This window comes from Sturnira hondurensis, unplaced genomic scaffold (genome assembly GCF_014824575.4).
Source record: "Sturnira hondurensis isolate 20B ecotype Veracruz unplaced genomic scaffold, ASM1482457v3 Scaffold0001872, whole genome shotgun sequence".
Classification (NCBI taxonomy): Eukaryota; Metazoa; Chordata; class Mammalia; order Chiroptera; family Phyllostomidae; genus Sturnira; species Sturnira hondurensis.
Window position 1 is genome coordinate 32,611,786 of NW_028074503.1, and position 19,701 is coordinate 32,631,486.

The following is a 19,701-nucleotide window of genomic DNA, read 5'->3' on the forward strand; positions in this document are numbered from 1 at the left end:
TCTTGGTCCCTCCCTTCCTGTTCGTGGTGCAGTTTGGGGGGAGGTGCCACAGGCTATTTAGGGAAAGTGCAGCAAACGTGGGAAATACTCAGCTCTGGCATTTTCTCCAGCTAAGCCTATTTACAGGATGCATTACGATTCAGTCCAAAGGTTGGGTTTGTGGGCTGTGCCCACTGTCCTGTGACTTTATCCTCTGCCCCTGAGGCTGTCCCTTCATGTCCCTTTTGCTCTCCTGGCCTCTCGTGATGGGATTAGACCCCAAAGCACAGCACTGACCCCCGAAGACAAAGTCGACATTGACCTCGGGACTGGCTGACATCTGTGCATGCCCTCAGATTTGTAGGGGTTTTGTTGTGTGGTTTTTTTTAAAGCAACCTAGGCCTCTAACCACCCTCCCCTGACTCCCCACCCCAGGAAAGCTCTTACACATTTCAGGAGAACAAACAAAAGGGTTTCATTAATCTTTCATTAGTTAGTATTTGTCAAGAGTGGCTTGCTGGTTCGACACCAAGTCAATGATGCGGACAAGTGTCATTTAACGCTCTCCGAGACCATGACCACTGCGAGTGATGTACTTGTGGCCGCCGGAGGCTGAGATTACAGTCACAGACTGTCGCAGTTTTGTTGCTGCACTACCTTTTGAGCAGGAACAGCCCAGCAATTATTATATTAAAACTTGGGGGGGGGCAGGGTACACCACCCTGTCTTTTCACGTAGTTACAAGGAACTGGGCAGTTGGTGATGAGGGCTTCCCCTGGCCCACCGTGTGTGTGGGGGGGGTGGTGGTATGGAGGGTCCAGGGTCCCCTGAGAATTTTCTGGAAGCTATAGACTCTCTCCAGAAAAATGAATATATGGATCTATCCTATTGAAGGGGCTTCCCAGAACCCTCCGACTCTCTCCCCACCCTAGCCTAAATGTCTCGTCCGTGGCCTAGCTTTACCCCAGGATGTTTTTCTTTTTCTTTCCTGCCCCTTTATTTACTACAAGCAGCACTGACGGCTGGTCTGTGAATTATCTCATCACCCTGGGAGGCAGAGCCCTGCCCCGGATACAAAGGCGCCTGCCTTTTGCTGACAAGGGCTCCTGGCCAATTTGGTAGAACCGTGTACTTGAATGTGTTTCCTAAGTTTTGCGGTTTCACTACAACTACACACATTCACAAATGTATGAATTCTATAATAGTGATTCTTAGTCCGACCTGGCAGAAGAGGTATTTCTGTCTGGAGCTATTTTTCAAAGAACTGATGCGTTGTTTTTCCTTCAGAACACCTCAACGTTATTTTAAAGAGTGGAAGGAATTTCCTTGAGTAAAAGTTTAGCTCTATTGTTTTGTTTCTTTTGAGCATTGACTTTTCTTCCGATCTGTTGTAGAGACACGCAGAACACTTTTGGGGGGCCGAGGGGCTTGGGGAAGCAGCAGCTCCATGTGGCAGAGGCCACGTCTAGGTGACAGTGCCAGGGTTGGACCGGTTCATCCACTGGTGACACCAGGAAGCTGATGTTGGCCACTGTGGGAAAATCACTGACTGTTCCTGGAAGAACAGTGTTAACCATGTTTGAGGGGATTTTTTTATTTCTTAGGGTCACGAAACCAGAGGCCAGGTCTACACTGCCCCTTGATGGGAAGTGTCAAAACAGTGCCCGCGTCCAGTCTCCCTGGTCTTCCGCTTCTCCAGCTCCAAACACCCAGGCACGGAGCGAAGGGAAACAAACCACGTGCCCCCAGCTCAGTGGTGTTAATTTGCAAAGAATTTACCTTGCTTTTTCTGTCCTGTCTGGCGCTTAGCCGTGCAAAAACATTCATGGAGATTCTGCCTGCGGAGGTCAGCACGCGGGCCAAGTTCCTTTTTGCCTGAGAAGCAGCAGCAGCCAGACCGATTTGGGGGGCTGTCCCCCCATGCATCACTTCGATGCATGAACAGGCCTTCTGCTTTCTGGTCAGAATAGCGCGTTCTCATTATTGCTTTTCTTTTTAACATGGTCATAATTTATGTTCTATAAAATGTGTGAAAGAGGGTGAGCTTGGGGGCCTAATCCTATGTGACCTTCTAAAAGCCACTGTGCTTTCAGGACTTGAAGTGGCTTTTTTTTTTTTTTCATGGGCGTTGGGTTTTTCTGTGTGGGTGTTTTAAAAACTTACAACCAAGTGAAGTGGTTTCTAGAGAAATGACAATGACTTGTCACTTACTCAGTAGGAAAGAGCACCTTCTTTGCACCCAACATTCTTTTAAGGATTGTGGTTCTTCCATGGGCTCTATAAAGGCTGTCCTTTAAAAATAATGCTCAATGTCAAAGTTATGTTAGCACTGCTGTAACTCTTATTAAAGACCAGTGAGAATTATTAGTAAAGGCCGGTAAAAGGGGAAAACATACTTTTGTTTAGGTCACACATGTTTCGGTTAGCATGTCTTACAGTTCCATGGTACATTATTAGCCTTTTGCCGTGATGATGGTTACCTTGGTAACAAGCCCTTTCGCCTGGAATTCAGAGAATTGTCACTATATCTAGAAAATTATTTCCTGTCAAAGAAAAAGCAACTTATAATTAATGTGTCTAGTGTTGGCCGGTAGCTTGCTTTTGGCTCCTGAAAATGGTAGCTGGTTCAGCCACTCCTAAGCTGGAGAGAATTATTTATCTACAGGGCCCTCCGATGATTCTTAAGGAACACCAGCTACATATTTGTTTGGCTACCAAACCTTTATTGAGGGTCCACTGAGCCACGGAGACTTGGAAAAGCTTGGGGGACAAGTAGGGTTGAGGTCAGGGGAGGGATAACACAGAAAGAATTAATAATCTGAGGAGACAAAGCCTTCCACTACCCACCTGTCCCTAACCCCTGGTCTGTTGTCCCCATCACCCGCTCACCCACCCAGGTCTCGGCCAGTGCCACCCCTTTCGGCAGGAGCAGCTCTCGCCGGCTCCCCATTGTCCCCCTGTCCAGAGCATGCAGTTCCCCCCGTCCATCAAGTCCCAGCTCAAACGCTCCTTCCTACACCAGGGATGCCAGGCACACTGCTGTGTGGCTACTGTCCCCTTCTGCCCTGGGCAGCCCTTCACAATTTGCTTGGAGCCTTTCTCCCCAAGCCTGGTACCCTCGCACCTTTATCAATAACCCACCTCCCGGGAGCCACAAGCCATCAAAGGAATTGCCATGACCATCGCCACTCCTGGTCTTTCTCGTCTCCCCCAAGGTGGCTTGGTCACCGTGTGTTAAGAGTAAGTGTTCCTAAGTGCAGTCATTCATTTCATGCAGTCAACCAGTCATGAAAAAATCAAAGAAACAAAACCAGGGCTCCCAGCTTGTTCCCTAACTCCCTCTGCTTCCTGCTTCCTGCTTCCTCAGTCCCACTCTGGGGAGTGCGGGACCACGTAGGGGATGGAAGGGCTGGTGCTGGCTGTCCTGGGCAGACCTGCGTACCATGGATAGAGGACACAGAGACCCAAGTGGCACGGGTTCAAGGCCGATGCCTGGCAGCCAAGGGTACTGGGGATGGCGGGCACATGCCTGGCCCCCACACGTCCTCCACCCGAAGTCTCCCATCCCTGGGTCCCACCCTCTCTTGAAGTGACTATTCTTGACCATCCATTTCCATCCTCAAAGAGCAGATAAAGATTTTCCTACCCCAGTTTTCTTCCCTTTTCTTCCCCTCCTTGCAAGTGGCAGACGGTCCTCTCTCTCTTTTCGTCTCTCTCCTGTTGGACTGCTGCCCACTGACTTGTGTTTCACTTGTCGCTCAGTATTACAAGGGCTCACTGATTCCACACATGCAATGTATTTTATGATTTGGCTCTTTGGTGATAATGTCGAGCATTTGTTGATGCTAAAAGTCAATGCATTGTTTTAAAATATATGAAAACTCAGTCCCCTGAATGCTTTGGTTGATTCAGTCCTGCTTGCCTCCTCCCTGTTCTAATGGGTCTCATCTTGGAAGGGTGTCAGCCGTGTGCTACCGTAAGTCCTTTTTTAGCATGATTCTGAATGCAGCTATTAAATCCTGCTGCTCTTCCCTTACCATCCACCCCCCGCTGCTCCCAGACACCTAAAACAGAGCTTGCATTTCCGCTGGAAGGAAAATCACACGACAAGCATATGGATTAAGTACAAAAGCAGTTTCTAAGAAATTCCGGAAGCTCCCAGCATAGCCCAGGCAGTTGGAGCGGATTCGTGTGTATTTTTAGTTCTCTTCGTTGGGAGAATGTCTGAATGATGGTTGGGTGGTTTTAATTGCTCTCGTTCTTGTGATTTAATATTCATGCACCGTGCATTTTCAACCACACCATTAGCTTTGGAGAAGAGGAGTGTGCGTTCCCTGGCTGAGAAATGAAACTTCTGTCAGGGATTGGGTTCTTAAAAATGAAGCTGCTTCTTTCTACCAGAGACAGAGGCTCCCTGGAGCCCCTTGTGAAGCCGGGGGCCGCCTTCTGCTCGTACGGGGCTGCTTTCTTCGGCCCTTGTTTCTGTGGAATTTAATGCTGGTTTTCAGTTTCCCCAGTTACCTGAAAAGTGGCCCTAGTTTTCACTTTCAGTACCTGAAAATTCTTCTCCTTAAGTCGCATTAAATATTCATGTGAAGCCAATGAACCCATTTTGAAGGTTAGAAACTGTTCAGAATTTCTAATTGAGTAAATACCCTCAGGCCCTGCTGGCTCCCAAATCACGCTTTGGGCGTGATGACTGGTCGCCTGGTGACTTGGTGATATCCTGCTTATCTGACCTGGGGTCTGAAACCATGGCCCCCTCCCCTTCAACCACCGCCAGAGATCCTGGTGCCGTGGGATCCCTGTGTGGTGCAGAATCTTCGGTGTGCCACGGGGTTGGTAAGGGCTAACACAGGTCTGCGAGAGCTGGCCAGTCTGCTGAGCGAGGGGCGGTGCCCAGGCCAGGCTCAGAAGGTTCCATGGGAGAGGCCACCAGGGTCTAAGCGGTTGGTGACAGCTCCCTTGCTTTTGGAGTCCCCTCTCCTCCACAGTTGTCTCAGAAGGTTACTGTTTTGCTCTCACTGATTCTTTTCTGAGAAAAGCTCTTTCTTTCACGTGCCTCCAACCTTATGTTTTTTGCAAGTAAGCTGAAGTTTAAAGTAAGTGCCTTGCAGGGGAAGTAAGGGAGGGGCACAGGAGGGGCCCTTGCTTGGCTTGTATTCCTAGAGGCCCCCTGGACTAACCTCCTCAAGCCTTGGTAAGGCATCTTGGATAAGCCTCATCCAGAGCATCCGTCCCTTTCACATTCTCTCCTTAACAGCCACCAACAAGGGAGGAGTCCCCCCTAACAGCAGGACATTCTGGGGCTCCCTTGGGGCCCTGTGTCCACTGCAGAAACCATGGCAACCGTGTCAAACCCAAGGCCCCGCAGCACCCACCTGTCTCCCTGGTCACAGAGCTCGCTGGCATGGTGACTGACTGACGGGCCACCCAGGGTATTGCCTTCTGGGGGCAACTTGCATGGCCCTGTAAAACCTTTCTGTTCTGAAAGGTGGCTGGCGCCTTTGAAGGCATTATTCCTTCTAAGCCAGGACAACTCAGGGCAGAGTTATCACAGGATCAGGGTGTGGCCGCTCATGCTAAACTGACCTACCCCTGAGCTCCATTCAACTCACAGCGGATTGGCCGACAAGACACGAGACCGTGGGCTTTGGTGCAGAGCTATGTAAACGAGCGTTCAGACCAGAGACAGAAGGATGAGTTATTCCTGCAAAGACAGTAAAAGTCGGTTAGGTTTCTAGAGGAAAGTGCCCTTTCCACCTTCCACACGTACTGAGAACCCCTAACAGGACAGGGACGGAAAGGCAGTGTCACGGCTCAGCGCCTCTCCCACGCCTCCGTTGCCTCGGGAGTGCGAGGGCACTCATACTCTCTGGGGGCAGCAATGCCATCGTGGCACCTGTCACTAGTTCTTTGCTGCTTCCCAAGTACTTTCAAAATCCATCATCTCATTGGACCCTCAAGCTGTCCTGGCAGGTGTCCACATGGCCATTTATTTGTCCATGTAACATTCATCGGATTCCTTCTCGTGGGCCCATGTCCTGCTGGGCTAGCAGGGCTCCAAGATTGATGCTCATTTCCGAGAGGAGCAGATGGAGGTCTAGACAGTGGGGAGGTGGTTTGTCCCACATTCCATGGCCAGTGGGGATTGAGTAGGGACGAGACCAATTTGCTCTGGGACCGCTGCAGCCTCCTCTGTCCCCTCCCCTGCCTCACCACCCTGTACTCAGCCAACCACCAAAACCTCCAGCCCTTTGATCACGAGGCCTGCACCTTCTGCTCTCCAGGGACCGAAGCACTGGGATAACACTGATGTCATCAGATTTCTTGCGCATGAATCAGCCCGGCCTGAAGGGGGCACTCAGTGAGTCCTGGGTTGGGGTGGTGTTTCTGCCACTGTTATGACTAGTGTGACGTGTGCTCTGGGTCTCTTCATGTAACCCATGGGTGGGCCCACATTCTCCTTGCCCTCTAAGCAAGCTGAATGAAGCCCACGGCAGGCACCCTGGTTACTCACACCGGAGGGGTCACCCAGGAATGCCCAGACCCTTCCGCTCTTGCCTGGTGAGCGGCCATGCTTACTAAACCCCAGTCCTGAGCGTGTGAGCTGAGCCTGTGGTAACACAAAGCCTTCCCCGTCACACTCACTGGTAAAAAGTGAGGCAGGCGGGCAGGCATGCAAATTGGTTCCCTGAAAATTGTTAAATACTTCAGGACAATTCGAAAAGGAGTTGCTAACCATCTTTGCTACTGGGGTTGAGGAGCATGAGACAACATGAAGATCTGAGGGAATGGAACTCTTGGAGGACCCTGTATGTACACTGCTTGGCCATGGCTTAGTTCTCATTCCACTTGGGAAAAGAAAACACAAAAGTAGACATTGTAGGCAAAGCATTAAAGGTGTAATCAGTACAGTCAGTAGACCTTTGCTCAGGCTTTAGTTCTACATCGGAAACTTGGTGTTGACAGGTTTACGGCAAGTGACAGGTGGCTTGAACGAAAGGGACACATGCTATAGTATCCGTGTTTTAAGGACACGAGTGGATAGCCCCTGCAACTCCGAGTTCTTCTGAATGGCTCTTTATCAGCGGAGGAGATCAGGTTGGCTGGCACTTCTGCAATGTTGAAACGTCTCCACATTATAAGACGTTCCCCCCGGAAGGACTGACGCTAACTTAGAGCATCAGCAGGGGGAACCCCGAGCGATACTCCTGAGAGCTGCCCACTGCTCGGGGCAGGCCACCTACTTCCCAGAGCTTGGTGAAACCTGAAAACAGCAGGCCCCTCGTGCAGAGTTAGTAAGAATTTCCAGATGAACACAGCAGCGAGTTAAAGCCAGTGCGGCGCCCTCCTAGTGCAAGGCCCTCGGTGCCCACACAGCTCGCTCGCCCACGGGGGTGACTCTGTTGCCACTCACGGTTACTAGCAAATTGGAGCGTTTAAGAGAAGTCTGGTCTGTACGGGCATGCTACTCCCATAAAAGTCAGCAAGGATGGAATGGCCTTGGACTTGAGATTATTTGAGAAGCTCATACTCTTTCTAGGTAAATTTTCTTTACATCCTAATCACCAGGAATGTTGGAGGCCTTGTTTTTATCCTTTCCTCTCTAAGCCCCGTCCAAGGTTGATATTCTTGACCCAATCTGTGGATCCAAGGGTTCTGAAATGTTCGAATACATCCCTTAGGCAAAGGGTCGAGTTCCATTTGGGGGTGGGGGAAGAAAACAAGAGCATAGATCCTGGAGGTTATATCGAAGATACTGTTTGCCAGGAGGCGGCCACCTGGCATGACATTCTTAGGGTGAAAAGTGTAACAAAGAATCTCAATATGCAAGACGATGGTGGTAAAAACATGGGTTTTTACCTGAGCACAGACACACGGAAGATGCCGACAAGGAAGGAGGTCAGCAACAGTGGATTCACGATGATGACCTGTTGGAAAGTAACATTACAAATGATGGGGAGCTCACACGCGGCGTGACATCAACGGATACATCTCAGTAGGAAGAGGACGAAGAAGAGATGAGATTAGCGAAATGCACGTCAACCACACAGTGGCTAGGGTTGGAGAACAGCAGAACCAGCGGTCAAGGACATCGTGATAATTAAAAACTAGAGGAACCGAACTGTGAAATACGTATGTCTGAGCAACCGAAAATTACTGGTCTCATTGCACAAACACGGTAGATTTTCAGTGAGACTAGAATGTCTATGGCACACGCGTGTTTTGGGTTTCTCACTCTGACGTTTTCTGTTAACTCACTAGCGATCCCTGAACCAGGGGGTCTTCTCTGTTACCCACTCAGTCTGCTTCTGCTCCAGAAGCCCCGTCACAGCCCCGGGCAGGAGTTGCTGAGTTACTTGAAAAGTCATTTACAAGTTCCTGTCTTAACCATCTTTTTAAATTTGAAACTTATAATGTACTAGTGTAGGGCCGTGTGTATTGGGTGATTATAGCTTCCGGAGCCTTTATTCACATAACCACGCCTCCTTAAGTCCCGGTTTCTGTTTCTTATTGTGGAAAGAGAAGTTACAGACATTTACAAAACAAACCGGCGTGCAAAGTTCTTCTGGGATTTTAATGTTTCTTGTTGTATTTTCTTTTTTTCGGTGGTTGCCTTGCCCACACCACCACACCAGTTCAGCAGTTTGTGGATGTATTCTTTTGTTTTGTGTCGAGTGATTCACTTTTCATTGGATTGCCTCATGAGTTCAATTGGTGAAAACATACTTGAGAACTAACGTGGTAACTGATGGGAGCAGAAAGGCATAGACATGCTAGAGAGCAGACCCCCAGCTTAGAGTTCACTGTATGTTACAAGCCCAGTCGGTCTGTTGTGGGGGGAATGGAGAGCGTGGTTCCATCTGGCTAGTTGGTGAGAGGAAATGCTAGCTGGCCTCCCCCATGTGGCTTGGGGGGTTATTAGGCAAATATATACCCCGTACAACTGCCTCAGGGAGCAATGGCATAAGTCACACATCTTCCTGGGTGACTTTCAATTTGTCGCCCACCTTTGAAATCCCTGCGTTTTCCTGGGCCACTCTGCGTCAGTCCCGACTTCTCCACAGGTAATCCTATGGGTGAAGCGAAGGCTCCCCAAAGGAATATTCCGTATGCCCTCCGTGTTTTAGACCATCCAAAACACGTCTTCCGAATTTGGAGAGGAGCTCGTCCTGCGGAGTGGTGACGGAAACAGTTCTATTTGTGTAAATTATTAGTAAGCTTTGTCACAAGAGAGCAGACCAAAGATGAGGACGTTCGTGGCCAGGACCCACACGGATGTCCATCCCCTGGCCAGACAAAGGTTCTGTGTGTGACCCTGAGTGTCGGGGGAGCTTCTGCATCTGCTTGGTTTGTGGCCTTTATTTCCAGTGTTCACGTGGCACGGTTCTCCAGCACCAGCCCATAAAGTAGAAGGATGATTAGAGGTATCAGGTTGCCTAGCCTTTGTTGAACTTCCTATTTGTTTTCCAACTAATTAAACAATGGTGAAGTCCAGTCACCCACGAAGAAGCGATGATAGAAACCCCTATGGACAGAACACTCCTCGGGTTCAGGAGGAGAGAGTGATCTATAGGATTGATTTTTTTTTCCATTTTAGTCTTCTGAATCCCTGCCTCCCCCATCCCCCTCCCCCCTCCTCCCTCTCTCTCCTTCCAGGAGTTAAAAAAGTAACGTTAAGGAAGGAAATTAGTTAACCTTTGCTAAACACTGAGCCCAGGTGCCCCCTCCACCCCCACAGGGCTGAGCTTTTAGGGACCTCCTGGGAAGGTTGGAGACCTAAAGGCACCCACGGTGACTGAGGCCTTAGACGTGAGATTGGCCCGAGAGGAGGCTGGGCGGAGGGGGGCTGCAGGGTCCTGACAGGCCACACCCTTCCTTCCAGCCTTCACTCGTGGTCCTGATATGTAGGGCCACAGCTGGGCCATTGGCTTTCCTGCCCGTGGGTCACACGTGGGCGCACACTCAGAGCATCTTCTCTGTGACTCTACAGTCCTGGGCACTCCCAGAGTCCCATGTGGCAAATGACAAAATCTGAGCAGGGCCCATCACCTGGCTGGTCTCTCTCTCTTCTCTCTTGTTCTCTTGTCTTCTCTCTGTCACCCTTCTTCCTTGGCCGGGCCACAGCCAGGCCTGGGAGGAGGACAAAGGGAAGAGCCCCTGTGTGTGCCAGACCCATTTAGGAGACGTGTGGACAAAGAGGGGCTGCCATCACCCCTCCAGTCCATGGGAAACTTCCGTCTCACAAGACCCAGTTCTCACCAGGAATGGATGACTCACCTTCTGTGTGTTCTCTCTTCCTCTCCCCTGTAGGGAATGTGACTGGAAACAGTAACTCCACGTTTATTTCCAGTGGGCAGGTGATGAATTTCAAGGGCGACATCATCGTGGTCTACGTCAGTCAGAACTCCCAGGAGGGCCCGGCGGGGTCGGGCGGCGCAGGGGAGCCGATGGGCCACCCGGTGCAAGAGGAGAGCCCACCCTGCTGTGACTCCTTCGCGGGGCTCGGGCCCCGCTTCCCGGATGCCTGCGGCATTCCAGAGCCGGACAAGGCCTCACAGCCCGTGCAGGAGCAGGGCAAGGCCGAGGCCTGTGCGCCCGGGGCGCAGTGCTGAGTGCCCAGGACCCAGCGTGGCTCTCCACGGCCCTCGGATCCAGGATGCCACCGGACCAGCCTCGACTTCCTGGCCATCAGCCCCACCGTCCACACCCATGCACTGGGGGCCACGTACCCACCTGGCGGCGAGGCCACGTGGGCTGTGAGCACCTGCGCCTGGACGGGGCCCAGATCAGCGCCCTCACGCTGCTCCATCGGTACATCTGCCTCTAATGCCCGACAGTCTCCACCTACCGAGCTCTGTAGAATTGTGGGCTTTTTAAAAATGTAAATGTGTCAGCACCACTCTGACATCCAGTCTTATACCAGCTACTGCCTCAGGTACACGTTGCTCCGTTGGGTTGCTCCACTCTTTGCCCCTTGTTTGGTTTTTCTCCCTCCCTCCCACTTCCCATGGCCGGTTCCCCAGTGGAGGTCTCCTCCCGACATCTGGCTGTGGGGCGGTCCTGTTCTCTCTGGGGCTGTGTGGGGCTGTGTTCTCTCCCTCCTGTGTGTGCATTTCTCTTTCTTGCCTAACATTGTTCATGATCTCCCTCTACACACACACACACACACACACACACACACACACACATTTTTTTTTAACCATTTAAGGATTTTTCGTGAATTATGCCAAGGGTGATTGTTTTTACACGTCATCTATTGTACCCCCTTTTCACGAGCAGGTGCCTGTGTTTAGGTAATGGCTAGGGGGGGGTGGAGGGGCCGGTGTATAAGCACTTTGGGGAAAAGGCTAGAAATTTGAAGCCTGCAGGGAGGCTCGGGGACAAGTGGAGAGACTTTTAGTGTTTGAGAAAATTCTGTGTTCCCATTTTTCTAAAAGAAGGAACGAGGGAAACCCCGTTTCTCCCTCTGAATGTTTTTACGCTGCTGTGCGTCGTTAGGCAGAGCCGAGTGGTGGCGTGTGTTCCCCTCCCCTGCACTGCCCCCTGATGGTCATCCCCGGGGCGGACTCATTTACCCTGCCCGAAGAGACAGCCGGGCTCTGCAGTAAAGGAATCACTGAGAAACGCTCTGGTGGCTGCCACTTGGCGTTCTTACTCCTGATGTCTCTGGGGAAAGGCGTGGGAATTGAACAGGGCTTGGGGATGGCCGGCACACAGAGGGAAAAGAAGGAGCCACGGAAGCTCAAGAGAGAAAGAACAAAGCTGGAACGTTAATATGCATTTTCTTTCTCCGCATAAGAGTGGCCTGCGTGTGTTTAGGCCTAGGCCCTGTCTTCCTCCTAAATAATCATGCTCCTGCAATTTAGCCTCCTAGAAGAGAAAACATTCCGCTATCTTCCAATGCATTTAATTAAAAACTAAATCCTCCTGTTGTGGACTGAAGAAAATGTATCCTGTGAGTGCTTTTCTCCTAGCGCCAGGCCTCTTGTGAGGGAACGAACGCACAGGGTGAGTCAGGCGGAAAGGAGCTACCTGGGTGGTTCCCTCTGTTGTGGTTGGCGAGCCTTTGTTCTCCTCAGATACTAGAGAAAAGTTAAAATTCCTGAAATAAATTTTGCAGGCCTGGTAGGTTTTCAGGGTGCTCACGGTGCTCACTGTCACCCTGCTACTGGCCACGAATGCCCAGCTGAGGGGAGTAGCCGTCGGTCCCCAGTTTGCCCCAGTTCTCTTGGACACACTGCAGTAGAGGTCGTCAGTCACCGTGTTTTCACAGAGACGCGGAGGGTGGCTTTATCATTTATGGGGGTCCTTAGCTGGCATAAAAAGTTGCCAGAAATAACAGCATTGCCAGGGTGATCAGTGGGTGAGAATTTACTGTCTGCCCGGCCCTCTTGGTTTACATTTATGCAAAGAGATGTTCTAAAAATGGAAGAAGCCAGCACACCTTTTGAGGTGGGACATCTGAAACAGAGTAGGGTTCACGCAGTAGAATGCTGAGCTAAAACCCCCAGTTTCCACTGGGGCCGTCATCATCGCGCTGATCCGACTTTACGTGTCTGTGCTTTCAGTTTCCTCCCTGTGAAACGTCACTAATGTCATTTTTGGCACTCTCCCTACCCAGAGATAACCAAGGGAGGGGCTCCTTACAAAGAAGGTGCCCGACAAATCGTCTACTTCCAGAAAAAGGTAGTAATCTTATTCTTCCCACACGGCCCTACTCATTCTGTACTGACCCAGAGACTCTGAATGACAGGGCACATAGAGCCATCGCAGGTCTGGATGTGTGTGCTACAGAGAAGCATGTGGCCAGCGGAAACAATGACACGGAGACAATAATGAGAGCTTGTTTGGGGAGATGTGATCAAGAATGTTTTCAATGTATATTTGACGGTAAAAGACTGTGTTTCATGGTTTGCTTAGATAGGGCCCTTTGTAAAACTGCGACCTGTCTTGTGTCTGTGGTGCACTGTGGTGTCAAATGTCAGTTGTATCAGGTCCCATTGGTGGAGTCCTGGACACCAGAGTTGGGATGGAACATGGCTTGCTTACACTGATGACATACCTGCTGTTGATCTCATAAGGAATTTTTTTTTTGAAACATAGAGTTGAAAGGGAAATGGAGTCCAATTGTTCCTACCCATGTTTAACTCAACCACCAGAAGAAGGAAATGTCCGTTTTTTTCTCGACCTGGAAGTGCAAAGAGCAATTGGAATGCGCCGTACTAGACCCTTCTGGTGCGGTGTGGGAGAAAGGGTTCTTGCTGGGAAATAAACCATCGGAAACGTACTGGCGTAAAATGCTGCTGTTTATTCACTCCACAGGTCTGGATTGGCTCGACTTGGTTGGTTCCTCAGGCCTGGGTCTGCCCAGTGGGCTTGCTCCCCTGTGCAGACTGCAGGCTGGCTGGGGGCTGGCCGGGCCAGACTGAGTCCTCTCCACATGGACCTCTGTCCTCCCAGCAGACTAGCCTGGCCTTGCACAGACCGTGGTGGCAGGGTGCCAAGAGAGCAAGCAAAATGTACTAGGGTTTTGAGGCCCGGGCTCATCATCCTAGTGAGGAGCTAGGACTGGCACATTCTCTGGGCCAAAGGAAGACCCAAGGGCAGCCCAGATTCAAGGGGTGGGGACACAGAGCCCCACCTCTTTAGAGAGAGGGGAAGGGAGGGAGGAAGAGAGGCAGAGAAATGTGAGAGAGAAACATCGATCAGCTGCCTCTTGCACACCTTCCAACTGAGGGCATCTGCCCCAACCAGGAATCGACCTAATGACCTTTCACTTTGCGGGACGACACCCACCCACTGAGCCATACTGGTCAGGGCCAGAGCCCCACCTCTTGATGGGAAAAGTTGCACAGTGACATTGGGACAGAGGGTGGGTACAGGAGGGGAAGAGTGGGGCCCTTCTTGCCACCTGTCTAGCACAAGTGCATTGTTCAGAAGAAAATGGTGCAGGGAAGAGGTGTGCCCCAGGAGCAACTGAGGGGCACCACGCTCATGTCTAAGCATTGAAATTCCTCCCCAAACCAAGGACACGTGGTCGGGGAACCGGCTGTACGCTACCACGGCACCCCCCTGGCAATCACTGAAAATCGACTGTATTTGTAAAATTGAGGAGACTGATGAGATACTTTGGGTAGAGGAAACTCTCATAAAGGAAGGATGTCATTGACTGTGCACACTGATTCAACAGGCAAGCTCCCTGTGGTTAGGGGCTGAGCAAAAGGGTGCGCTTGGGTAGAGGCGCTGTCTCTGGTGGAAGAGGCGGATTTCTGCAGTGTCTCTGACGGCACCTGTCTCCCCTTGGCCGTCCGCTCTGCGAGGCTGTGGGAACAAGTCGCACAAACCACAGCTGGAGTGGGGACAAAGCCTCAAAGCCCTAATGTTCGATTGGTGAGTTGCTGTTTTTACTGATTGTGCTTTGGATGCCTGGACTCTGAGCGTCCCTGAGAAAGGAGACAAAGGTGGCTGAGGGCTCCTGGGGGGTCTAGGAATGTCCAGGAGAACTGAGAAAGGCTGTGGGCATTGTTCTGCTTCAGGGCACCAGATGAGACTGCTTTCAAGGGTTTGTCTGGAATTCCTGACCCTGCAAGGCTGTGCTTTGAGGATACTACCTTGCAACTACTGAAGCCTCGCCAAAAAGAGGTGGGTGCTTGCAAGTGGGCTCTGGCGGGGCCAGCAGTAGGCACAAACATGTCAGGTGGTGTCTCTGAAGCCAGGCCCACAGGTGCCAGGGGCCACAGGCGCAGGAATCCCTGGACCGACACTCCCACATCAGTATCCCGGATGTCTCTCTCAGTTTGGGAAGGAGAATATATTGGTCACCAGCTTTAAAAAGTGGCATGAGTGGCCCAAGCCCTTTTTGGTGGGGCCTGGGGCCCAGTGAAAGCCTTCACTGACGCAGGCTCTTGATTTCTCACAAACAGACGTAGTCCCAGAAACAAGGCTACATGACCGGTAAAGTCACGAGGAAAACCACATTCTTATGGTGAGACTCTCGTGCTGCCTTAATTTAGGCAGAGGCAGTCAAACACCGACCCTAAAATGGAAAAGAAAATTCATATTTACTGGCTTTTATGGCCCTTTTATTTCAATGGCACAGTAACAATGAAAGGAAAACACATAATTAAAGCTCTTGGAAGAGCTTTTTCTAAATACTGTATCAGTGGGAAAATACACATAATTTCTTTCACATCTAGTAAGAGTCAGCCTTTTGGGGTGTGCAGTTTTACTGTGAGTTTTAACACAGATATGTTTGTTGTTGTGCGATCACCACCACCACTAAGATCAGACTATTTTTTAAAATATTTTATTTATTTACTTTTAGAGGGCATAGGAAGGAGAAAGAGTGGGAGAGAAACATCCATGTGTGGTTGCCTCTCCTGCGTCCCCTGCTGGGAACTGGCCTGCAACCCAGGCATGTGCCCTGACTGGGAATCGAACCGGCGACCCCTTGCTTCACAGGCCCGCGCTCAATCCACTGAGCTACAACAGCCAGGGCCTAGGATCAGACTGTTTTTAGCACACCGGATTTCCCCTGCTTTTGTTTTGTAGTCGGTCCCCTCCCTGCTCTGCCCAGCCACTGGCAACAGCTAACTATTCTCCGTCCTCATTATAGTTTTGCCTTTTCCAAAACGTCATGTGAATGGAATCGTTCAGTTGGTAGCCATCTGAGTTTGGCTTCTTCCAGCATGATGCCCTGGAGATCCATGCAAGTTGTTGGGAAATCAGGAGTCAGCTTATTTTTACTGCTGCATAGTATTCCATTGTGAGCCTATTTATTGGCTCACCAACATTTGGATGCGTTCCAGCTCGGGTAATTACAAATAAAACTGCTCTAAACACTTGTGTGGATATGTGTTTTCATTCCTCTTAAGAGTGAGATTGTGGGGACATATGGTAAATATGTAAATCTAAGAGAAACCACAAAATAGTTTTCCAAAGTGACTGTACCATTTTGCATTCCCATCTGCAATGAATAGGAACTCCAGTCATTCCATATCTTTGCTAGCATTTGGTATTGTCAACTGTTTAATTTCACCATTCTAACAGATGTATAGTATCTCATTTTAATATGCACTGCATGACTGAGCATCTTTTTATATGATGATTTGGCCATCTGTATCTCTTATTTGGTGAACTATGTGTTCAAATCTTTTGCCCATTTTTTAATTGGTGGTTTTTTTCTTATTACATTTTGAATGTTCTCTATATATTCTGGATATGAAAATGTATAGGTTTTTAGAGTCTTTCTATTTCAGTGATAAAGGAGCCCTGGGGAAATACATGTTTAAAGCTTCTGGAGCATTCTGTATTTACTACTGTCACTGAAAAATTAAGATATAAATTTTCATTTTTTAAAAATTAGGTCTCAGGAGTTATATACCAATAACAGACCACTGTTCATAGGTTGCATGGGTCAGTCCCATCATTGACTGAGGGGGGCCACTGATGTAAAACAAGGCTGCTTGGGACAGTTGGGCCTCCAGGCAGTGATGTGTCCATCGGTGGTCCCAGACTGCTGGGGTCTACCGACAAGTGCAAATTCAGTGAGGATGACATCATTAGAGGACATTTTTTTCTCTTCCAGTTTAGGCTGTTTTGGTCATGACTCAAGAAAAGGTACATTTTTTCTAGTTGGGAGCCATGGTAAGAAGCAGCCACCACCTAAGGTTCTGCCCAAAAAAAGTTGGGGCGGAGAGTGAACTATTTAAATAAGCATTCTTGGTGTGCCTTCCTTCCTGTTGAAAATACAGTTTTCGTGAAGCAGCGCTGGCTATGGTTCAGAAGGCACAGGAGAGATCGAGCAGTAGTTTCTGATAATGTAGCATTTAGCCATAAAACATAGGAAATCCTGCCACCTGCAAAACATGGATGGACCTTGAGGGCGTTGTCCAAAGTGATGAATAGAAACCTACTTGTGTGAAATCAGACAGAGAATGACACATACTGTATGATCTCCCTTATATGTAGAATCTAAAAAAGCCAAACTCATAGAAACAGTAGGTTGGTGGTTGCCAGGGCTGGGCTGGGGAAAAGCTGGCCGCAGGGGCCCACTCCTAGTTACATACGAGAGGAGTATGTTCCGGAGACCAGATGTGCAGCATGGCATCTGCAGTTCCCAGCGTTGTATGAAACACTTGAAAGTTCTAAGTAGTACGTGTTAAACATTCTTACCACACACGAAAAAGTAATCATGTCACATAATGCAGGTGTTAGCTAACCTGACTGTGGTAACCATTTTGTAATACACTATGTGTATCAACTCATCACACTGTGCACCCTAAACTTACAGAATATGTGATTATATTTCAGTAAATCTGGGGGTAAATAGTTCCCGAGGATTAAAAGAAACAAACCTTGAGCCCTGGCTGGTGTAGCTCAGTGGATTGAGCGCGGGCCTTTGAACCAGAGTATCGTGGTTCGATTCCCAGTCAGGCACATGCCTGGGTTGCGGGCCAGTTCCCAGCAGGGACAACCATACATTGATATTTCTCTCCCATTCTCCTTCCCTTCCCCTATAAAGATAAATAAATAAAATCTTTTAAAAAAGAAAGAAACAAACCTTGGGCCTTGTAAGAGTCCAGATGTCAGAACTGGGGTGAGCTGTGATGGCAGAGCCAGGAACCCTGACCTCTGACCAGGACCTGACCTGATACTGAGCTGTCATTTGTCACTGAGCTTGGGCCTCTCATGATTCCAGCAGCCTCTGCCCTTGACCTTTAATTCCTGTTGTAAATAAACCCACTGTGGCTGCCTGCAGGGAAGGAGCAGTCGCGGCCATCAGTGACAGTTCTATCACAGGAAGAAGCCAAGAATGGGAGTTTCACTCCAGCCAAAGAAAGAGCCTCACTTCCCACCAGCTGGTTACCACAGAGGCAAGCAGCTACCATTTGTTGATGCAGCCTGCAAAGGGATTTACATACATGTTATCCCATGTAATCATCACAGCAAACCCACTGGGTGGCTATTGTTTTCCTTTTAGAAGAAGAAATAGGGGCAGAGAGGTTAATGAACAAAGCTAGTGTGTGGAGTTCGCACCTGAGCTCCAGAGTTTGTGGTCCTGCTCCGTCACAGGGATTTCGTGAAGGGCCGGATGCTTGCTTCCTCTGCCCTTCTGTTTTCAGCTATAGCAACATGGTGCTGAACCAGCGTTGAACTGATGTGGGTGGAGGAAGTCAATGATGGGAATATTTTTTAAATTACTCCCAGCCTTTTTTATTATAATCAGACTTAAAGTGTCCCAAACTCAATTGTGAACCCCCAAATTTTGCATTAGACTCTTTCCGTCCTAAGCATACAGTCTATTGGCCCTATGCCCCCAAAGAGCTTCTGTTCTATGAATAAGATGATTCTGGTTATCCTTTGCAGCACCTGGGGCAAGTGCAGGTTCATGTGCAATGGCAGAAGGAGCAGCAACCCCCCTCAGGGGAGCTGACGGGTGTTTGTCCAGTATTGCAGCCTGCTGGCTGTATGCCTCAGGATCTGTGTCGGTGACTTATACATTCATTACAGGACTCATTATAAATAACGAAGCAGCCATCATGACATGAATGAGAGCTCTTTAAAGTTGAGCAACCAGATACAAACCCAGCAGTTTCTGGACATGTCATGCCTGGGCATTCAGGGATGGCAGGGGTGACGAAAGTGGGCATGGGATTCAGGACATTTTCCAGGAGGGACAATGGTGGCCACTGTTCTTCAAGACCCTCCACTCAGTCACGGGCCCTGTCAACTGAGCGTATCTGTCTCTTGCCCAGACAGGCACCTAAAACACAGCCTCCGGGCTAGTTATGCAAAGAACAAAGAACCAGCTCACTTTCCTGCACTTGTTTGCACCAACTGTGTTCATGAAAGTGCACTCAGCGTCAGCATGATCGTTAGGGAGTCAGAAAATGACGGGTTTTTAAATAGTCTCATTGCGTCAGTATCATTCACAGGCACCTTTCCTTGGCCCTCGGTTCTGTGGATTCCCACGTGCATAGTCAGGTAACCACCGCGGCCCCTGCACCATTCCCATCAGTGCAGGAGTTTCCTCCCATTCCTTTCAGCTCTTCCCCTCAGCCCCAGCCCCCAGCGACCACTGACCCCGTTCTCCATCCCCCCAGCTTTGCCTCTTCCGCAGTCGAGGGGCTCCCCCAGTGTGCAGCCTCCAGGGTCTGGCCTCTTCACTTAGCGCAGTGCTTGTTGTTGGGGGAATCAGCATCTATTCCTTTATATGGCTGCACGGCAGTCCTTTGCCTGCATGGAGTGTCGTTTGTCTGTCACCATGTGAGCAACCTTTGGGACATTTCCGGTTTGGGAAGTTGCAAAGTGATTGTATGTAGGACCGCTATAAACCCTCTCCTGCAGGTTTTTGGGTGGACATGGCTTTATGCTGGACAGTATGGTCAGTGTGTGTTTGCACAATGACAATGTGGGAGAGAGCCCACTACCCCTTCCTCACCAGCAGTTGGTACTGTCCACAAACGGACTCTAAAAACACTTGAAAAGAGTTGCTAAGGTTGCGCAGCTTGTTTCGTTTTCTACAAGCAAGGCTTCCATAAGCTTTAGATCTACCCAGAGAGGCTACTAATGAGATCTAGGATTCTTCTGGGTAATTGCACTCTTAAATTACGGCTTTTGCCTTCTTTAACTTAATTAAAGCTTTTATAACCAACATCCTTGGAACTCAGGCTGTAAGTAAGATAGCAATTGGTCCTGTGCTCGGGTATTTTT

At 49.7% G+C, this 19,701-nt stretch overlaps 1 protein-coding gene across 2 annotated transcripts in view; it reads left to right on the forward strand.

The window, feature by feature from the left end:
* TNFRSF11A (TNF receptor superfamily member 11a) overlaps positions 1 to 13,272 on the forward strand; it is a 52,666-nt gene extending 39,394 nt beyond the window's left edge. For both annotated transcript variants that reach the window (XM_037035379.1, XM_037035385.1), the window contains exon 10: positions 10,297 to 13,272. In XM_037035379.1, coding sequence (XP_036891274.1) covers positions 10,297 to 10,598 — 302 coding nt within the window. In that variant the 3' untranslated portion in view covers positions 10,599 to 13,272. The remainder of the gene's footprint in view (positions 1 to 10,296) is intronic.
* Positions 13,273 to 19,701: the final 6,429 nt, after the last annotated feature.